We start from the raw sequence: 19,712 nt of genomic DNA on the forward strand, positions 1-19,712 counted from the left end.
CTGGGAAAAAAAAAGCCAGATGATGAGCTATCACTTTATTTTTTTAATAAAAAGTAACTTATTATCCATGCAAGCATCATCACTTATAACTACAAAATTGTCTGAGGAAACTTTTAAGATCCCAATAATCTCTGCAAGGAGGAAAGGCACAAGTGACACAGCTATCTTATTCATACTTCTGCTCAATTAGGATTTTTCCTATTGAATTAAATAGTCCTCCAAATGTGACTCAGTTTCTGCCTTTAGGTTAAGTGGCCAGATATATGGCAATATGGGAAAATGTTGTTTTGCCTGGTCAGGACTTCAAACATATTTTACACTGAAAACAAGTCTCTGATGTCTGTAGACTGCTGTAGTGAGGTTCCCTGCTGCTAAAATAGTGATTAATTGGTTAAGTGAAGTAGATGCAACATGAAGAGTACCTGTATTGTCAATGTAGTCGATAAACAGCTATGGTGAATAATTACTACAATTGTAGAAAGCTGAGGTGTTTTTATTAAATGGAGTTTACATGTAGCCTCTTCTGAAATAGTCTCTAAGACTGTAAATTTTCTTGCTCTTTTGTCATCCCTGCCCTCCAAAGTCTTCAGCATTACAGCTGATCTATCTACGCAACGGATAATTCCATTCAAACCTGTCATGACAAAGAGCTTAGAAATCATACGATTCTAATAAGATGATCATACAAAATGGCCAGAAGTCAGTTGAATTTAATTGCACTTCCTGTTTTTTAATTCCCTTTGAATTTAAAGATGGGAACCATTATTGTCACTCTTCAACATCTTTATCAATAACATAGATGATGGAATTGAGTGCACCCTCAGAAAGTTTGTAGATGACACCAAACTGAGCGTTGCAGTCGATATAGTAGGGGGAAGAGAAGCCATCCAGAGGGACCTGGACAGGCTGGAGAAGTTGTCCCATGTGAACCTAATGAGGTTCAACAAGGCCAAATGCAAGGTGCTGCACTTATATAAGTATTTATACAGACTGGGGGATGAACTCCTTGAGAGCAGCCCTGCGGAGAAGGACTTGGGGGGTCCTGGTGGACGAGAAGCTGGACATGAGCCAGCAGTGTGCGCTTGCAGCCAGGAAGGCCAACTATGTTCTGGGCTGCATTAAAAGAGGAGTGGCCAGAAGGGAGAGGGAGGTGGTGGTCTCCCTCTACTCGGCTCTTGTGAGGCCCCATCTGGAGTACTGTGTCCAGGCCTGGGGCCCCCAGCACAAGAAAGACACAGAGCTCTTGGAACGGGTCCAGAGGAGGGCCACCAAGATGACTGGAGGGTGGGAGCACCTCTCCTATGAGGAAAGGTTGAGGGAACTGGGCTTGTTTAGCTTGGAGAAGAGAAGGCTTCAGGGAGACCTCATTGTGGCCTTCCAGTACTTGAAGGGAGCGTATAAACAGGAGGGGGCATGACTGTTTACATGGGTAGATAGTGATAGGACAAGGGGGAATGGTTTTAAACTAAGACAGGGGAGATTTAGATTAGATATGAGGAGGAAGTTTTCATACAGAGGGTGGTGACACACTGGAACAGGTTGCCCAGAGAGGTTGTGGATGCCCCGTCCCAGGAGGCATTCAAGGCCAGGTTGGATGTGGCTCTGGGCAGCCTGGTCTAGTGGTTGGCAACCCTGCCCATGGCAGGGGGGGTTGAAACTCAATGATCTTTGAGGTCATTTTCAACCCAGGCCATTCTATGATTTTATGATTCTATGTACATGCAAATTGTTCTGGTTTGTTAAACTAATACTTGAATTTTAAGAGATTACTAGCTAGTGATTCTTTAAAGAAAATACCATTTGTAATAATGAGAAATGCTGAGTTGCTATTCTGCAGTGTAATGTTTATATTTATTTCTGTCTAATCATATGCTTTTCTAGGTTTTACTCACAGTGTGAAAATTACTACAATGTTTGTCATAACTATGTATTCTACAGATGTCTTGGGTACAAGTTTGATCCACGAATTAGGAATAATGGAAAATTTAGGATAAAAAAAAGTAGAATAATCTTGCCTGGGGTGTGAGAAAATGTTCCTGTTTTTCTCACTCTCACTTCATTTTACATACTGCAAGTAATGTTGACAATTTTACTTATTAGGGCAAGTGTGAATGACCTACTAGTCATTCCTGCTTAGTTCTTTCTATAAGTAAAGCAGTGTTCTTCAGTTTTTCACCTTTCCAGCTTCTTTCCATTCCTTGCAAAACATCATTACACACATAAATGAACAAAACATTATTCAAATATATAAACATTTCAGGAAGGCTGAATTTTAAAAACAAGTAAGGGTCTTGTGAGATGCCAGATTGCTTAGGTGACAGATTACATTGCACTTCATTGCTTCCATCTTAGCAGTGGAAAACATTTTATTCTATTGCTAAATCCAGATCATCATTGTACATAATGCTGCAAGAAACCTTTTAGGTGATTGTGTATTATTGATTACTCAAATATATTCAAATTTTTAATTTAATTTTTGAAAGAAAGAAATACTTAATTTTCAACAAGGCCTTGGTTGAATGAGATCCACTGAATTTAGCAGAAGAGAGTTGCAAAGAAAATGGTGTTATGTATTTGGCCTGATGCACTGAATAGTGGTCTTATTTTTAAAAGCTTAGTTTAATGGAATGAATCATTTAGGAAATTCATTGTGAATTCTTTAGGTGGAGATCTTGCTTAATTAGAGAACCGGTTTTTGCCAGTTTCCTTCACTAATCAATTTAAGATTGTTTTTCAGTGAAGAGCAAGTGATATATCCTTAGATCTTAGATGCATACTAAATGCGCTGGGATCTATCAGTATTGGCATGGTGCCTGCAGATAGCCCTCGAAGGAGAGAGCCCTTGTTAGAAATCTGACTTTGTCCCTGGTGGGCACATGTTCAGTAAGAGGATAAGTTGTGCCTTGCATTTTGCAGGTGCTTTTGCCTCTCAGCCAGCTCAGATGTGCAGGTCCATCCATTAAAGTGAAGCCACACTTCACTGACACCTAGCAATTAAACTGGTGAAAAATGACTTGGGAAACTCTTTTCTATTGAGACCCAGTGATTCTGTTGTGGAGAAGGGGTGTGTCCTTCTGCTTGACGTTCCAGTCTGACGCCAGAGACTAGTCATGACTTAGTCATGACTATTTCCACCATCTGACAAAATTAGAAGCTCAAAATCTGGCTATGCCTTGATCTGGGCAGATGGCCAGTATTAGTAGAGAAGAGTTATGTGAATGAAATAATATACTTAGAAAGTATAGCTGCACAGTTTTCTTTCCCTACACCTGGTCCCAGAGGATCTCATGGCACCAAAGAGTAATTTTTCTTCCAAACATTTTCTAAGCTATTCTGTCAGTCCAGTTTTCTGCTTCATGGAGAAATGTTGTCACCTGCTATTTTCATAAGGAAAGCTCCTTCTGTTTAGCTTAAGTATATAAAATTCAGGGGAATACTAGCCAGCCTTCAGAGTACATGACTGCTGTGGATAGTGGGTGGCTGTTACATTTCCTTCATCTTGGTAAGACTTGAAGCCATGTATTTGAGTTGTGTTTCACTAATTTTAAGACACAAAGTTTGCAAATAATTTCTGTTTTGTTTTTAACTACATTGATCGTTATAAAGTGCATGTTTCTTACAGTTAATGTCATTTCTTTTTGTTCTGAATCCAAGCTGGATAATGCAGATGAGCAAGCAGCCCAGATCAGACGTGAATTAGATGGACGTCTGCAACTGGCCGAACAAATGGCAAGGGTAAGCGACTGCTTTCGGATACCAGAAACATACCTTCATGTGAGATTGAGTGGGATGATTCATAGTTCGTGTTTCCAGTTTCTCATTCTGAAGCTGATCAGAAGGTCGTCTGACAGTATAACAGTCTGGCAGATCACTTCTCTCTGCTGTGGAGAATGTGTGTCAACAGGGGTAGGGAGAAAGCAAAACTTGTTTTCAGAAGTTGTATACTTTGTAAGCTGACCGTTCTTTCATCAGCAAGTCCAGTGGTGAAAGAAGGGGTATATTATCTGCATTTTCAGTAGTACGTCTTTTGAAACTGAACTAGATTATATTTTATATACAAAATGCATTGTGATATAGTGAGGGTATAAACATAATGTTTATGTCTTACTACATGCTCTATGTAATATAATTTTAAGCATATATAATATAGTTTACATTTCCAGTTTAAGTCAAAGTTCAGAATAATTGAATTAGCACTGCAAATAGCAATACCATGAGTGAGACTTGTAGGTCAAATTAGTGATAATAGGGTAATTTATAAATTATTATTGTACATTTTAGAAAGCTGAGACTTTTTTTTTTTTGTCATATAGCTCGTATTTTGTTTCCATGGACAAGGTTATGCCATTCTATATTAAATACCACAGGTAGGATTCTTACTGTCCCTGGCCATATCCTATTAAACTTTGAGGAAAGGCTCCTTTTTCAAAGAAAGGTTATCAATTTCAATTCTCTTCAATCTTCTGTGAAGCCTTGGCTTATAATCAAAGTTTTCTGATAATGCTATGTTTGCTCTGTGTCCTTTTTACCTGTAGCTCCAACAGTTACAAAATATTGTGTATTATTGCATGTATTTGCAGAAAACAGTACATCATTTTTGTACGGTAAGATTATAAAGCTTTCACGCTCACGTGTTTATTTGAAATGAAAAAGAAATGGCTATTTAGGTCTATAAATTTCATAAATGAGAATCTGGAGGCATAAAGTTCCTATAAAATTAAAATGCATAAAAGTTTTGAAATAATTTTAATGCAGGTGAAAATCATAAGCATGATTTAAACCATGTAAATCTTCATTTCCTGTCTCGTGCATACACACAGACTGCATACCAGTGGTTTTCTTTATAGAAAGATTTCATTATTCACCTTTCAAAAATTCTCGTGGTTTCTGCAATGCCAATTGCACAATTTTGTGCAGAATAAGGAACTCCATTCTTACACAGTATATCCAAGTCAGAAGTCAGAATTATCACATATCTATTTTAAAATTATTTAAACTGTAAATATAGATATATATATGTGTTCATTTATTTTTTTGCAGGAAACTGTCAGAGTTAGTCATAGCTGCTCGATCCTAATTCTAGCAGCTGTAAGAATTAGTAAGGTCACCTAAACCTAAGCAGTCAAATGCTGCAAAATAGCTATGATATTTCTACTCAGAGCTCAAAAATAAGGCAAAAAAAAAAAAAAAATTGGTACTCGATTATGTATTCTAGCATCTCTGTTGGTGAAGAAAATGGTTTTCAGTGATTACCTGCCTGGAAGAGAATTATTAAACTGCACTATCAAAAGAGCAGCACAGCTAAAGGAAAATTTCTGCCTGCAGCTTTCTCTTTTATTAAAGTCTTGTTCATGGTTCCTATGCTACATTGCTTACTGATTTTAAGATATAAGTTGTTAATTATATACCATAAGTTTATTTTAGCAGAAAAGATCATTTAACCTACCTAATGGATGCAAAAACCTTAGAAATAGCATTGATCTATAGTAGCATAAAATCAACAGGGAATTTGTGCATCGGTTTGTCCAGCTGTTTCTTCACATGATTAAATTTAAAATAGTTGAAATCAAAGTATGTATGACTTAATGGGATTTTCTACCTTTTGTAACTAGTGGTATCCTTTTCTAAGACAAACTTTTACGTAATTCTATGCAGAGATTACCCAGTGTCTTCTCTCCCTGAGAACTGCATACTAAAAATCCATGTTAGTGGTCTGCCAAAATACAGATCCATAAGGCTTGTGTGTCCATTGCCTCCCTAAAGTCTTTATTTCAGGATATATTCCTCATATATTCCAACATATTTTTTCCAAGGGCCAGAGAGGGAGGGAGAACAACAAAAAAACACACAATATTCTTCTTTGGTCTCTAAATTATTTTAAATATTACCTGCTATAGCTACTTGTTACAGTTTCACTCTCTTCAAAAGGAAAAAAAAGGTGTGGGGGGCAATTTCTAGCAATCAGTGTCTTTATGGAGGATTCTCACCCTTGTTTTATTAGAGAGAGAAGTGGCTACAAACATTCAGGTTTTACAGAAATAAAGGCATCAGTGTATATTCTGATGGTGCTGCCTATCTTCAGTTACTGCAGCCTTAAAATACAGAAGATCATAGTCATAAAAAATATGCAGCAAAACGTCCTGTAAGAAGCTTCCCAAACTTCTACTCTGGAGTGGAGAAATAATCTTAAAAAGAGGAAAGATCTTTCAACAACATAAGTCTTTCTTCTTCTCTTTTGGCATAGTGTTATTTGAATGATCCTCACAGGATAAGGTACAGTTTGATTTTGGTTTTAGGTGTGTGTGTGTGTGTGTGTGTGTGTGTGTGGTTTTTTTTTTGGTTTTTTTTTTTTTTGAGGGGCTAGAGTATGCTGAACCTTACCTTAATTTGTTGGACTCTAAATATGAAGTACTCTTTTCTCTTCTTTTTTTTCCCATTTCAGTTTATAATATACTGACTCTGTAATGCAATAATGAACCAGACTAGGAGGTTTGCTTGCCTGATCTTTGTTATCAAAACAAAATCAACTGTAAAAGTTTTAACGTAAAATGTTTTAAGACATTTCTCTTAATGGCTAATGGTAAAAATGGCGTGGTTTAAGAGCAAAGTGCTTACCTTCACAGGCAATAAGTAGGGAGTGAGATTTGTTTCTCATTTATATATAAAGAATATGTTTTAGAATAATCTACATTCTTGGGTACCCACGTGCAACCTGGATTTAAGGTTAAAGGATTCTGGAGGGCAAGAAGTTTCACTTTTACAAATTTTTTATTATTTTTGATGTGTTTTGTTTACTAGATTTGAGGAATATGATGGAAATCTCAATTCAAATTACATTTCTTCGTGTCAGACTTACTGTGTATATTGGACATGACTCACCTTCCCATTACTGTTTTGAAGTGATAGAAATAGTTAGGAATTAAGACTTTTATTTTTATTCAATATCTGTAAGTGAGAACAAGTTAGTAAATTAATATGATCTAGAATGTGGCATGGTTTTTTTCCTCCCAAACATTTAAAATCTATCTTTCAAGGAAAGAAAATTCCCCAAGTTCATAACAAGAGAAATGGAGAGCATGTACATAGAAGAGTTGCGGTCTTCGGTGAATTTGCTGATGGCAAATTTGGAAAGTCTTCCAGTGTCTAAAGGTGGGCCAGAATTTAAACTGCAGAAGTTAAAGCGATCGCAAAATTCTGCGTTCTTGGACATAGGAGATGAAAATGAAGTTCAGCTGTCAAAGTCTGATGTGGTCCTCTCCTTCACATTAGAGGTAATCACGTATTTCACAGAACATGTGTTGACAGTTTAAATTACTAGAAAATCTAGAATGCCTGTTTCTTGATATTTTTTGTTGCTAATTCTTCCTAAACATTTTATATTGAAGTAGTAGATTATGAATTGTCTCTGATAATTAGGAGTCAGAGTGCAAATGCATGATGTACTTTCCTCTTGCAGCAGTAGCTGCATTTGGTTCCATGCAGCAATGTGGGGAATCTCCCACACAACTATAACTTTAGATGAATTCCAGTACATTAGGTACCAAATAACAAAACACTTGTTATCACAAACTCATTCACAGAAGTTTACAAACAAGATGTGTTTTCTCACTGGAAGCATTTAGAGGGAAAACCAAAAGCATATTTTTTTTTACTGTTGGTCATAGCAGGTTGATGCTTATAAATTTCTTCATTTTCTTCAAGAGACTAGCTCATCTTTACCAAGGTTGTGCTGGAAGTGTGCTCTACAAAGATATCATCTCAATCCATATGGAGCTGAAGGCACTTCAAGATGATGCCACAAATACAGCTAGTTACTTAAATGTATCCGATGAGAGCATCATTGATCAGGTCCAGTTCTGCACATGTGAACATCAGGAAATCCTCATCTGCTTGATAATAATAGAATAAAAATGTTTTCCAGAGTGCATACTGTGTATTAGTCTGTCAGAAGATGCCACATTTAAGTGTTATGCACTTGAAATGGCTTCAGTTTGTTAAAGACAATGGATAATATTAAGGAATAAGTACTTCAATTGTTAAATCATTTAAAACAAACAAAAAGCAGATATGTTTTTAAAGAGTGTATTTTCATAAGCAAACAGCTTTTTTTCATGCAAGGTTCAGAATTCAGATCTAATTTTCATTTCCATGTCCAAAAAGATTGAAGCCTCCATTTAAATACAAAAGAAAAATTACTTATCCTGCTGTTTGCCAATTTTATGTTACTAGCTAATAATGTAGAAGACAAACATCAGCTTTTGAAAAGTAGTAACATCTATCCATCATTCTGTACACCATAAATTATTAGTTCATCAGGCATGTAAAACAGTCTTGGTGCTGAATCCTGTGCAGCTCCATCACCTCTGCCGTGCCTCTCCCTGTGGAATGCAGAGCCTGGAATGATGCCGTCAACAGCAATAACATAGAGTATTTCTGAAGCACCTAATAAGTACCTGAAAAAGCTTTTCAATAATATATATTTTTTGCTTAGCAAGGGATATAAAAAGAAGAAAAGCTTTCTCTGGACTTTCAGAGAGAAATATTCAGTAAAAATGATGTGATATTTGGAAAGAAAACACCAAAAGATTGAAACAATCATAAAATGAAAAATGACAGAAAGTGTAATTTTTTTTTAACTCGTTACTTGTAGCAGTATGGGTATGTTTACAGTGCTGCACACCAGAAATGCAGACCGTTGGGTTTGCTGAACTTTGGTTTTTTTGGTTTGTTTCTTCCAATACACCAAGGTTCTCCAGGGCTAGTGACTTCCAGTTCATCATGGGCAAGACAACAAAGAATTAGTGTCTTTCTATGGGTAGCAGTTTTCAATAGGGGAAATTTTCATTTTAAGCATATTGTTAACCACATAAGTCAAGTTTCTTGCCTGCAAAGTATGTCTAAGTGTCTTATTCTTGGGAAGACAAGTAAGGTAATAAGGGCACAGGGAAAGAGCTGAGCTGATATTCATTCAGGCTGAAACATGGGAGATCTGCTCTCTTTTCATCTTTCTCAATGGGCAAATAACAAAACCTAACTGCATTTCCTTGGAGACAAAAGACATTATTTCTAGAAAAAAAATGTGATATATGCACAATTTTGTACTTCAGTAAGTAGAGTAACCAGCCAAGTCCCCACTGAGAGCTGCAGCACAGGTACATGAATGAAGAGGAAATCAATAACGTGAAAACATTAGTACAGAAACACCCTTAAATGTCAGTAGAGAGCAGGAGTGTGGGGGGTGTTCATCTGCCCCTGCATTTCACTAAGAGCAGCAGATCATTTAAGTAACATTTATACGTTATGTTCTGCTTATGTTCTTCAGCTGTTGGACAGTTTAAGGAATAAACAAGCAAAATTTAGAAAGCTGTTCATCAGGTAATGGGCTAGTTAATCAGCTAGTGACAGTTTCCTTCCTAATGAAGTGCAGGGTTCTCTTCCATTCCTAGAATCCAGAAGTGCTAGCAAAGACAAATGTGCTGTGCAATTAAACTTAAGGAAAAGAAGTATTGAGGAAAAAAAATGAACAAATGTGAAGTCTGCATTCAACAAGGATATATGTTTGATGTGTGGAAAGACCACAGAGGCAGCGTTAGCTAGAGGGATCTCTAGTGAAGTCTGGCAGTGGTCATTGATCACCTTTATATCTGTTCAATTCCTGGACCACAAAAGATGGAGAAGAACAGAGATAATTACATCGCTGTCCCTGAACTGCTGTTATTATTTATGAAGCATAATAGGCAGTGTTGATAATTTATGGCTAATGTAAAAATGTTCTAAATGATCAGACTGTCACCTCACAGCAATTTTGCAAGACATCTAACAATTACTAGGATTTGGTGACTTTTAAAGCACAAGGGATTTCACAGCAAAGAGTGAAATCTGCCTTGGCACACCTTAATTGAAGTGAACTGACAAATTGCAAATGGTTTGATAGTCAGATGTTTTAGTAGTTGCTTGCTGACCTAGGAAATCAATTGCCTCCAGTGAGACCAAAAGTAGTCATTACCTTTGTCACCTTTAAGATGATCAAACTAATACTGTTTTGGTGGGTTGGTTTTTTTTTGTTTTTTTGGGTTTTTTTTTTTTTTTTTTGTATGTAGTTCAGCTGAGGACAGCTTCTCTGCTGATTAAATGGAAAAAGTTTTTTGCAGTTCTGTAGGCTCAGATGGGGCTGAAAAGAAAAGCAGCTTTTCCAAAGCAGGGAGGGAAATGCAAGCAACTTTCTTTTCAGATTTTCTCTGAATTGGAAACATCTGAAGTGTAAGAATTTCAATAGCTTCACACTGTGACAAACTGTAAGGTTTTCAAAAGATACAGAGCAGTTGAAGTTAGACTGCGTTTGGTTCTTCTGGACTATAACTGGGCAGTTCAGAGGATCTGAAAAACAGTGGGATTTCCTGAGCCCAGAATGTCCCTGGTGAGGAAATTTCTCACCTGGTATTGTTGACTTTTCTCCTATCTCCTCCCCTTGTGTCCCTATATGTACAATCCACCTGACTGCAGGTATTGAGCTGGGAGAAGGAGAAGGGGTAGTGGGGAAAAAAAAAATACAGCAGCTGAGAGTGATGCTCTCTGTCATAATAAAGGTGAGATTTCAGGGAGCAAAACTGCTCTGAAATTCAGCTGCTAGCACTGAAGTTACAGTAGGAGTGAGTTTTTGCCCAAGTATAAATGCAGCAAAAATCTCCCTTCCTAGTGTATGTTGCTGAAAGTGGAAAAAGAAGGCAACATTAAAACTTTTCTGTCTTTGAAGAATTCCGCCAGTGGGTTGGTCTTTTGCCATTATTTTTTTTTTCTGTGTGGAGCTTACTACCACAATAGCCATGTTGTGTAATGCTTTCTGAAGTGTGGAGGATGAGCTATTTGCTTTCTTTTCCTCAGATTGTTATCATGGAAGTGCAAGGTTTGAAGTCAGTCGCTCCCAATCGGATTGTCTATTGCACCATGGAAGTGGAGGGGGGTGAAAAGCTTCAGACGGACCAAGCAGAAGCTTCCAGGCCACAGTAAGCTGCTCTGCTTCGCTGTATACAACATCTCTTTCCTTCATATTGTAGAAGAACCTATAGCTGAATAGCTGTATGGTTTTTACAATTTAAGTTAGCACTAGATTATTCTAGTGCTGGGTTTATTCTGTGTTGTTACCTTAAATTCTTTCTCAAAAATTAAAATATACTTACTAGTTATTTATGGTGAAGTATGAAGTATGAACACTATCCAGAAAATGCCATTGAATGTATGTGTGAGGGATTTGGAGACTGAATTGTTTTATCCTCTGAAAATACAAACCTCTTGAAAGACATTAGCCCAGGGTGATCTTATGTATTCTAGGTTAACGTGCTGGTGGCTTTGTGAGAGTGTAACTTGTACAATTGGTGGAAAATCAATACTCAGTAATCAGTCTTGACAAAGCTTACTCACCTGCTGAGCCTATTTCATTTTAAATTATAGGATTCACTTCTTCCAATTAATTTTTGAGGGAGGCAGTCAGCAAACCGACTTGCAGGGGAAAACATCATGCCATCTGTAGCTGAGTGGCATAGAGGAAGAAAATTAGGTGTGTTTTTTTGTTGATTTGTTTGACCTACACGCTGACTTCAGACACTTTTCTCTCTGTTAAAATGTCATTTGGACTCTTTTGTAGATAACTTTCCAGACAGTGAGTTGGGGTTTTGCTGGCACCATAGTGTGCCTTGTGAAAATCAATTTAAAAATTGCAGTTGTTACAGTATCTGAGAAAACATCTTGAAGTGAGTTGGGATGGTAGCTTCTGTTCCATTCACACCACAGATACAGACCTCTGACAGACAAAATTAAAAGCACAGAGTGTGTGCCCCTTCTGGGGCCTGGGGAGGAGGAGATGTTGTTTGGTAGACATCTCCTAGCTGTATAGTCAGAGGAAATCTCCCTGACAAGTGAACCAGCAGCCTGCTATAGCAGCACATTCAGATGAGCTTTGCAGAACTCAAGGAGACAAGGCAATATGTAGCATTCACTTGACTCGCTCCCTGCCTTGTGTTCCTTCTGCAGGGCTCAGGCTTTACATTTGCATGTGGTAGGTGAGGAACATCTGAAAGCAATGATTACATAAAAGACATGCAGATATATGCCTTGAAGCAAGGCCGTGAGTGGGAATGCAACGTTCCCTGCTCATCTGATGACCTGTTAGAGTGTTCTCTGGTGGGTTGTGGTCCTGTGCAAGTTGCAGGGATACAAAGCAGCGTGATTTAAAAGGGTGCAGCTGATAGAACTCTAACATCTATCTGCTTCTTATGCTATTCTGAGTCATACTGTTTTCCATTATGCTGGCAAGCATTATTACGAGACTTTGGCAAACAGTAGGCCTAAGAGCATAGAGGCAGATGTAGTTTTTGAGCTTATACAGAGATGTAGTTTGAGGCAACAGAGGAGGATATTGAATTAGACAAGCATGAAATTAGCAAATTATGGGAAAACAGTAAAGAAGATGGAGGAAGCTGCCTATGGAATTGGAGATCTTTTATGCCATGGTTTCATCTTTCTGTTGCAGCCAAACCAGGCTAACTTTGCAGCAGCTGTATTGCTCTTTTGGTTGGTGACAAAGGGGACTAGGAGGCTTTCCAGAGACTTATCAGGAAATTTTACAGGTGAGAAAATATTGTTATAGATAGGGAGAAGTCCTCAGTTTTCAGAGGACAGTAAGGTGTCTCTTTTTTTTCTCTCACCTATCATAGCCTGTTTCCAGTCCTTCTAAGACCTTTCTTCCCAGTATGTCCAACACACCCCTCATCCTAAGCAGTTGTCTGCCTCCTCTTACCCCCCTGCACTCAGCACAATTCTCTGATAGGGATCTGCTGAGGAAAAGGAAGGGATGGACGAAGGGTTGGATGTTCTGCAAAGTGGAGGCATGGGAAGAGGTGGAAACAGAAGTGACGTTCTGCTTCTGCTGATGTTAGTTGTGGCACTGCTGCTACTTGCTTTTCCCCTCAGCCCTTTGGCAGCAGTAGGGAAAGCTGCATGAGTAGAAGCCCATGAACAGACAGTCCGTCCCACATCTGATACAGGAAAACCAAGCTGTCTGCTGCCCCAGGGCACTGCCCACTTTGCCTGCTGCTGGAGCTGACTCCTTACTGGGATAATTTCCAGGACTGCCATTCAGATATAAAGGAAAATAATCAGTGAGGCTCGAGGAGAGAACACAAAATTCATTGTAAGAAGAAACTGAGAATCAAGAAGAGCTGTATTTCATCATGGCTCTTCAAATCACTAACAGTAACACATTTTCACTGGTAAACCCCAGATAAATGAGAACATAACTTCACATTTTATATAGAATGTGCAGCTAGAAAAGGTAGCAAGCTCTTCTACTACGAGTAGAATTAAACAGTGATGGAAAATGAATTTTTCACTAGCCTGGGGAGACTGCTGGCAAGAGCTCCAAATAACACGCTAGTCACAGGCATTTTCTGGAGTTGCTTTAAAGCTGGTAGATACATTTATGAAGAGAAGCAGTGTAAAGCAGTCTTTATACCTTTTTTTTTTTTTATCTATGAAACTTCCATGTACGAAGTGCAATGCTAGTTCTCAGCCAGAAGTTTCAAAAGCCTTGACAGCGAAAAGTAGAAAACTGGGAGCTCAGAGGAGTGCTTCAAAATGGAGCGCAAACCAATGTGACCTTAGCATGGAGATTAATAGAAGCATGATTGATGTAGAGCCTGATTTTTGGATTTATCCACTGTTCCAAAATGCTGAATATTTCACTTCATGGCTTTTTGAATATGTATTTAAGCATCCTTCTGAATCCTGGAATGTTTATATAAGAAGGAAATTAGAAAAAAAATATTTGTTCCTCAAGTGAAAAGGCCTAAGCAGAGTCCCAGTGAATAAAAAACAGAGTTTATCAGTATGAAATATTTAACCCCTTTTAACCCCTGCCTGATTTCTGTCTCTCTGAAAAATAATTTTCTAAGTTTGTATTGAAGTGCTCAATACAAGTGTTTTCTTCTTCAGCAAGCTAAATGGAGCTGCTTCTATGTATGCTACTGAGCAGTTAATGATCATTCTCAGATGCAAATGCTATAAAATAATCTAACTTGACTGAGCTTAAGTCTTCGGCAGTTATACAAACAGATCAATTACACAGCTTCCGATGCCTGTGAAATATTCTTCATTCCTTCCAACTGTTTCCTGCCTTTTAGCCCCGCTGAAAATCCCTCCAACACAGCCTGTGACCTTTTCTGGCAGAGATCAGTAGCAGAGCCTTCAGAGGACCCCCCTTCAGCTCCAGGACTCTTTGCAGTGTTTTGTTGCAGTGGCTCCACAGGGGGCGTCTTGCAAAACCCACTAATTTCATTCTTCAGATGTTACTGATGTGACCGAGTTTTCAGTCGTGTGGAGTCTGGTGTCTGCATGTTTTCTTATCATTGATTTTATTCATTCTGAATACTAAATAATGTAGTTTCTTGAAGACATTATCTTCTGGATATGGATAATCATGCCCAAAAATAAAAGTTGGTAATATGCTGTTTTTATCACTACAATTGTTAATCTGTTGTCAGATGTTTACGAAGAAGAAAAAGATCCTATCTGACGTGATGAGAAAATTTTGATGCAACAAGCGTATGCTTCGTGTAAATAAGACAAATGAGATAATCATTTGTGCTGCCAGTGACTGTATAACCTTGTAAAAATGGCTGTTACATTAGAAGTATGTGAAGAATGTGTGATGAAGTATCTGACCAGAGGAGGCAGGGAACCTCAGTCAAGACTGCACAAGTAAAATAAATGCTGCTCACTTTATTTTTATGCAATATTGTAGCGACATTAATTCTGTAAAGTATTTGAAGTATGACAATACTTGCAGATACATAATCAAAGCTTATTTAGTGAGATTTTATAGAAGGGTGTTGTTATTTTTTTTTTTAAGAGGAAAAATGAAGGCTTAATTTCCAAAATTTAGAACTTCCTGTGACATGATCACTCTTAAAAACCATGAATCATTTTAATATAATTTGTTGGTGATATTTTCATGATATGACCTAAGATGTCTGTATGAGGATGGGCTGAGAGTTGGGGCTTTTCAGCCGGGAGAAGAGAAGGCTCCAGGGAAACATTGCAGCAGCCTTCCAGCACCTGAAGGGGGCCTACAGGAAAGCTGGGGAGGGACTTCATATAAGGGCAGGTAGCAAAAGGACAAGGGGAAATGGCTTTAAACTGGAAGAGGGTAGATTTAGACTAGATATTAGGAAGAAATTCTTTACTGTGAGGGTGGTGAGACGCTGGAAGAGGTTGCGCAGTGAGGCTGTGGATGCCCTCTTCATGGAAGCATTCAAAGGATGGGGCTGGATGGGGCTTTGAGCAACCTGGTCTAGAGGGAGGTGTCCCTCTTTTTTCATCTACTATTCATCTGTGTCTAATTTATCTGCATAACTAAGATTAATTTTGATCAGTAATACTTTAATTACACTGTTAAGTGTTCAGTAATCATTCTGTATATTGTTTGTATTTGGAGTAATCCATCTTTTTGCTCTTGCACTGGAGAAAAAGAAGGATGAAACAGCTGTCTCTGCCTTGTCTTGCTTTGAGTCTTGAGTATAAAACTGGAGACTAAATATAAGAAGAAATGAGGGACAGAAACACAACTACTTGCTCATCAGATAGACCGCAATCATAATGTTCTCTTCCTGGCAAACCAACCAATTCTAAGTATGTGGTGGTTTTTTTTTCCAGTTTTTTTCTGGGTGGTTTTTTTTTGTTAAAATGATTTTTTTTGCACATGGGATTTTTACAGAGGGATAGTGAGATTGCGGTTCTATCGTGCCTCATCTAACTGTGCTCAGCTTGTTGTTCGTCTGCTTTGCATTACACCTCCTGAGGATCAATAATCTTTAGAATTTAGCTGCTTAAACAGTGTGTTTTATTTGATGGATTTCACCTGTTCTTTTGACTATTAGCGCTGGAAGTTTTTTTATTTTAATTGCAGATAATTGCAGTGAAATCCCAAGCTGATTTTACAGAGGATAATAAAGTGGAATCATTCAGCATATTTGGCATCCAAACTTTTCTTCTTTAAAACATAAATGCATTCTGAGTATCCTTTACAAAAAAGAGTCTGTATATAAGAGAACCTCTGTGTATTCCTAGTAAGATTTTTTCAAAGACTAACACATGAGAGACATCGTTTCTAATTAAGTTGACATGGACAATGTAGTAAACTTGGCTAAGCTGAGCATCATCTTTTAGTAAGTATTTTGGAATCTTAGAGAAGTCAAAGGGGTAAAGATCGTAGAGGAAACAAGGTTCATCTGCTTTCATAAGCCAGATAGGAGTAAGTTACATACTGATTCTCCTTGTCTTTAAAGGATAAATTCCATCATGACTTTCATCTTGGCATATGTCAGGAAGTCTTTCTTCTTTCATTGTCATGATTAGAGCAATTCTCAAAATGGGATGGAAGAAATTACCTTGCAAAAAATCGAGTGCCACAAGCAAGTACCGTATATGCCTGTCCAGTGTCCAGCTGCAAAGAGGAGAAACAAAATTGCCAGTAGAACATTAGCTGATGCCTTCTTGGTTCTGCAAAGGAAAAAATGGGAGAGGAAAATACACATTTATCCCAGCCTGTGTTCTGGATTAATGATGGAAGCGTTTCACAAAAGGGATATGGATTCAGCTGAAAATTTACATGACAATTTTATTCAGCTGTTCTTGTTGCCTGATCTATTTCTTGCTCCTTTAAAAAGGGAAATAATACCTAATCAGCTCACATATAAAGACCAGTATGATATCCACAAGAAAAAGAGGTAGGATTTCTAAAATAAGTAATTGTGTATGCTACATTCTATTACTGATTGCTATTTTATATTGTCTAAGCAGGTTTTCCCCTCTCTTGTTACAGAGAAATATGAATTTTCTACAGGCTTTTAGTCTCACAGGATATTTGAAGCTCAATTGGATAGTAACTTGAGCAGCCTGATCTAACCAGCTTTGTGCTGATCTTGAACTAGGTGAGCTCCAGAGCTTCCTTCCAGCCTAAATGTTACTGTGATCCTGTGATTAACCCCCAAAATATTCTCTTGTAATCCTGTTTACCTAAGGGATGTGAGAAAAGCGCTGCTGTTAGATGGAAATACTCACAGATCTGGCACAAATGTGGTATGGAATAAACTGGGATGAGAGGAGGTAATTAAAGTTGGCTGTAATTTCTACTCTATTTGGATAGTTAGCAATAAACATAATCCTTCTGCCACTGGGGCATATATATTTTTTTATTTTCTTCTCTTCAGTCTTTTGATTGTTCTGGCTAAATCCTGGTTGTTGTTCTGCTTCTGTGTGCTGAGCGTGTTAATAACTGACAGAAAGCAACCAGGATTTCTCCCCTTGTCTGACGTTTGCACTTTTGAAGACTGTGGCTTTAGTGCACTGCATCCTGCTGCAGCCGAGCCAATGGCAATGGGAAGGGGGCTTCACAGTGAATAGGTTCTCTGTGCAGAGTGGCATGTTAACTCTCCTCATCTAGTGGCACTGCTGTGCCATTCTGTGAAATAGCTATTTCTTGATACCATAATAAATGTTTTGTTCTACTTTTTTTTAATAATTGGCACATTACATTGTCTCCCAAACTCTTCATCCCAAATGCTTTCTCATATTCCCTAAAATCTAAGGTTTTGAGAGCTTTTAGACTTTTTTTTCTTTTTTTGAGAAAAATTGCAAAAATCTAACAAACCCAGGGTTTTGGCAGACTATCAACCTCTACTTAAGCATAGCATCACTACTATGATACAATGGCTGTTTGGGGATGACTCTGTCCTTTTACAATGTAATAAATACCTTTCAAGGCTGAGATAGTTTTATGTTCTATTTTTCAGTGCGTTTTGGAAACCTTAGCGCTTGAAGATGCATGTCCTTCTGTTATCACCTTCACTCTAACAATTAAGGCTTGGAGAAAGACAATATACTCACTGCTTAATGAACGTAATATATTTGTTTCCAGTCTCATTCCCACCTGATCCAGAGCAAATGTGATTAATATTTTGCAGACAGGCATAAGCTTTCTCTAACATTGCACTAAAGCATCTATGGATGTGTGATCCTGCTTCAAACTGGAAGGCGTTTAGCTGTGAATAGCGTGGTGCTGAGCCAAAGCCAATTAAGTGCTGCTTATAAGAAAAATGTATAGGATCAGGTCAAGCATCGTACTAACACAGCTACATGGTCTCTGACTTGGTCAGATTGAAGGTAAAGACAGCTTATATATGCCTGCAACACGTCACGTGGCAGGATGGATGTCTGTCAAAAAAAGACAGGGGAGGGACACATTACCTCAAATTTGACCTCAAATTCTGTTCACCTCCTGGAGTATTCTGAAAGAGAGGAGGTGAAATTTCAAATTGAGTGATCTTTGCCCATCTCATCTCTGTAACAGTGAATTACTGAAAATTGTTCTGGGTAATAGTGTGAAAAAAAGTTCCTTTAGATTTCTGTAAGCTTTGACATTATTAGAATGTCCTATTTTACATTTTCAAAGTATGCCATTCTTCTTGTCTGAAGTGACTTTTCAAAAATTTGCTTATATTGATGGAAATAATTTCTAAATATTTGACCAGATGCAGTGCTCCAACTGGAACAGATTTGATGTTTTTTATTCAGTTTTGATTTGTTGTTTCGGGTGAAGAGAAAGGTTAAGGGAAAGGATATTAAAAAAAGAAGCTTTGAAGATTTTACTTTTGATCCCTAATCAGTTTAAGAATACTTTGTATATCTCAAATCTTTATGACACTTTTTCACCCCAGTGTGAGCAGGCTCTTCTTTCCTGTCACTGTGCATGTATGTATGTCCATGGATTCTCGGGCGTAAGAATGTCAAGAGTCCCAATACTTTAAGAATACAGAAAGGTCCACTGAGCAGATGTTGTCACAGATGAGTGATGCACTTCACTCATAAGAGAGAAGCAGCAATATGCTTTATTGATGTAAGACTGATTTAGCAAGGCTCAGTAGTTAATAAGTCAATAGTTTAACAAGATTCAGTGGCCAAGTACACTCAGTTACTTACTGCAGAGAGGACACGGTCACACAAAATTGTCAGGAAGACTCTCCAGTTAAGTCCTGAGACTCAGAGCAGACTCCATGGCTTTTTAGACTCCTCAGAGCAGTGTGGGTGCAGCTGGATTCAATCTTAGTTTCAAACTTGGTCAGCGGTTTATGTCTAAAGCATTATGTGCATAATCGATCCAAGATGCAACTTACCAAAGTTTCAGCATGCTGTTAGTCTCTTACCAAGGTGTTGTCATGGGTAAGGAATCTCTCAGCCTTGAGGAGCAACCTTGAGAGGTGCTCCTACTCCTGTCATGTAGCCCACACCAGTGCAGGAGAGCTCAGTGGGCTCTGGGCTGACCCCTATTTGTGGGGTAATGTGACTGACTCAAAGTTCTATCTGCACATCAGCCATATTTTGTTTGGAGCATGCTCCATTAGCCCCTGGCTATTGTCTTGTTGTCTCCCCGGAGTCCAGCCTGAGCCAGGTGCAGCCATTGCTACCACTTACCGCTCATTGCTTGAGCAGGGTTAACTGTGAGTGGTCAGGTTGTGGGGTGGGGGGTACACTGTTACAGATGTAGAAAGAAAATTTATAGATCTTGAAATTTCTGAATAACTACTTAGCATATAAAGTGTGATTGTCCAGGTTAGTGTGCCTGCTTGAAATCAATGCCAGCAGATCGAGAGTAGGAGTAGCAC

General features: G+C 38.2%; 1 protein-coding gene across 12 annotated transcripts in view; it reads left to right on the top strand.

The window, feature by feature from the left end:
* The window catches only part of CADPS2 (calcium dependent secretion activator 2), a 318,188-nt gene that overhangs the window by 127,093 nt on the left and 171,383 nt on the right, over nucleotides 1–19,712 (top strand). For all 12 annotated transcript variants that reach the window (XR_002434478.1, XM_021384806.1, XM_021384801.1 and 9 more), the window contains 3 exons: nucleotides 3,655–3,735; nucleotides 7,035–7,271; nucleotides 10,882–11,003. Coding sequence is in view for 11 of the 12 variants with exons in the window: in XM_021384806.1 (XP_021240481.1) it covers nucleotides 3,655–3,735; nucleotides 7,035–7,271; nucleotides 10,882–11,003 (440 nt within the window). In the remaining variant the exon portion in view is untranslated. The remainder of the gene's footprint in view (nucleotides 1–3,654; nucleotides 3,736–7,034; nucleotides 7,272–10,881; nucleotides 11,004–19,712) is intronic.

This window comes from Numida meleagris, chromosome 1, assembly GCF_002078875.1.
Source record: "Numida meleagris isolate 19003 breed g44 Domestic line chromosome 1, NumMel1.0, whole genome shotgun sequence".
Classification (NCBI taxonomy): Eukaryota; Metazoa; Chordata; class Aves; order Galliformes; family Numididae; genus Numida; species Numida meleagris.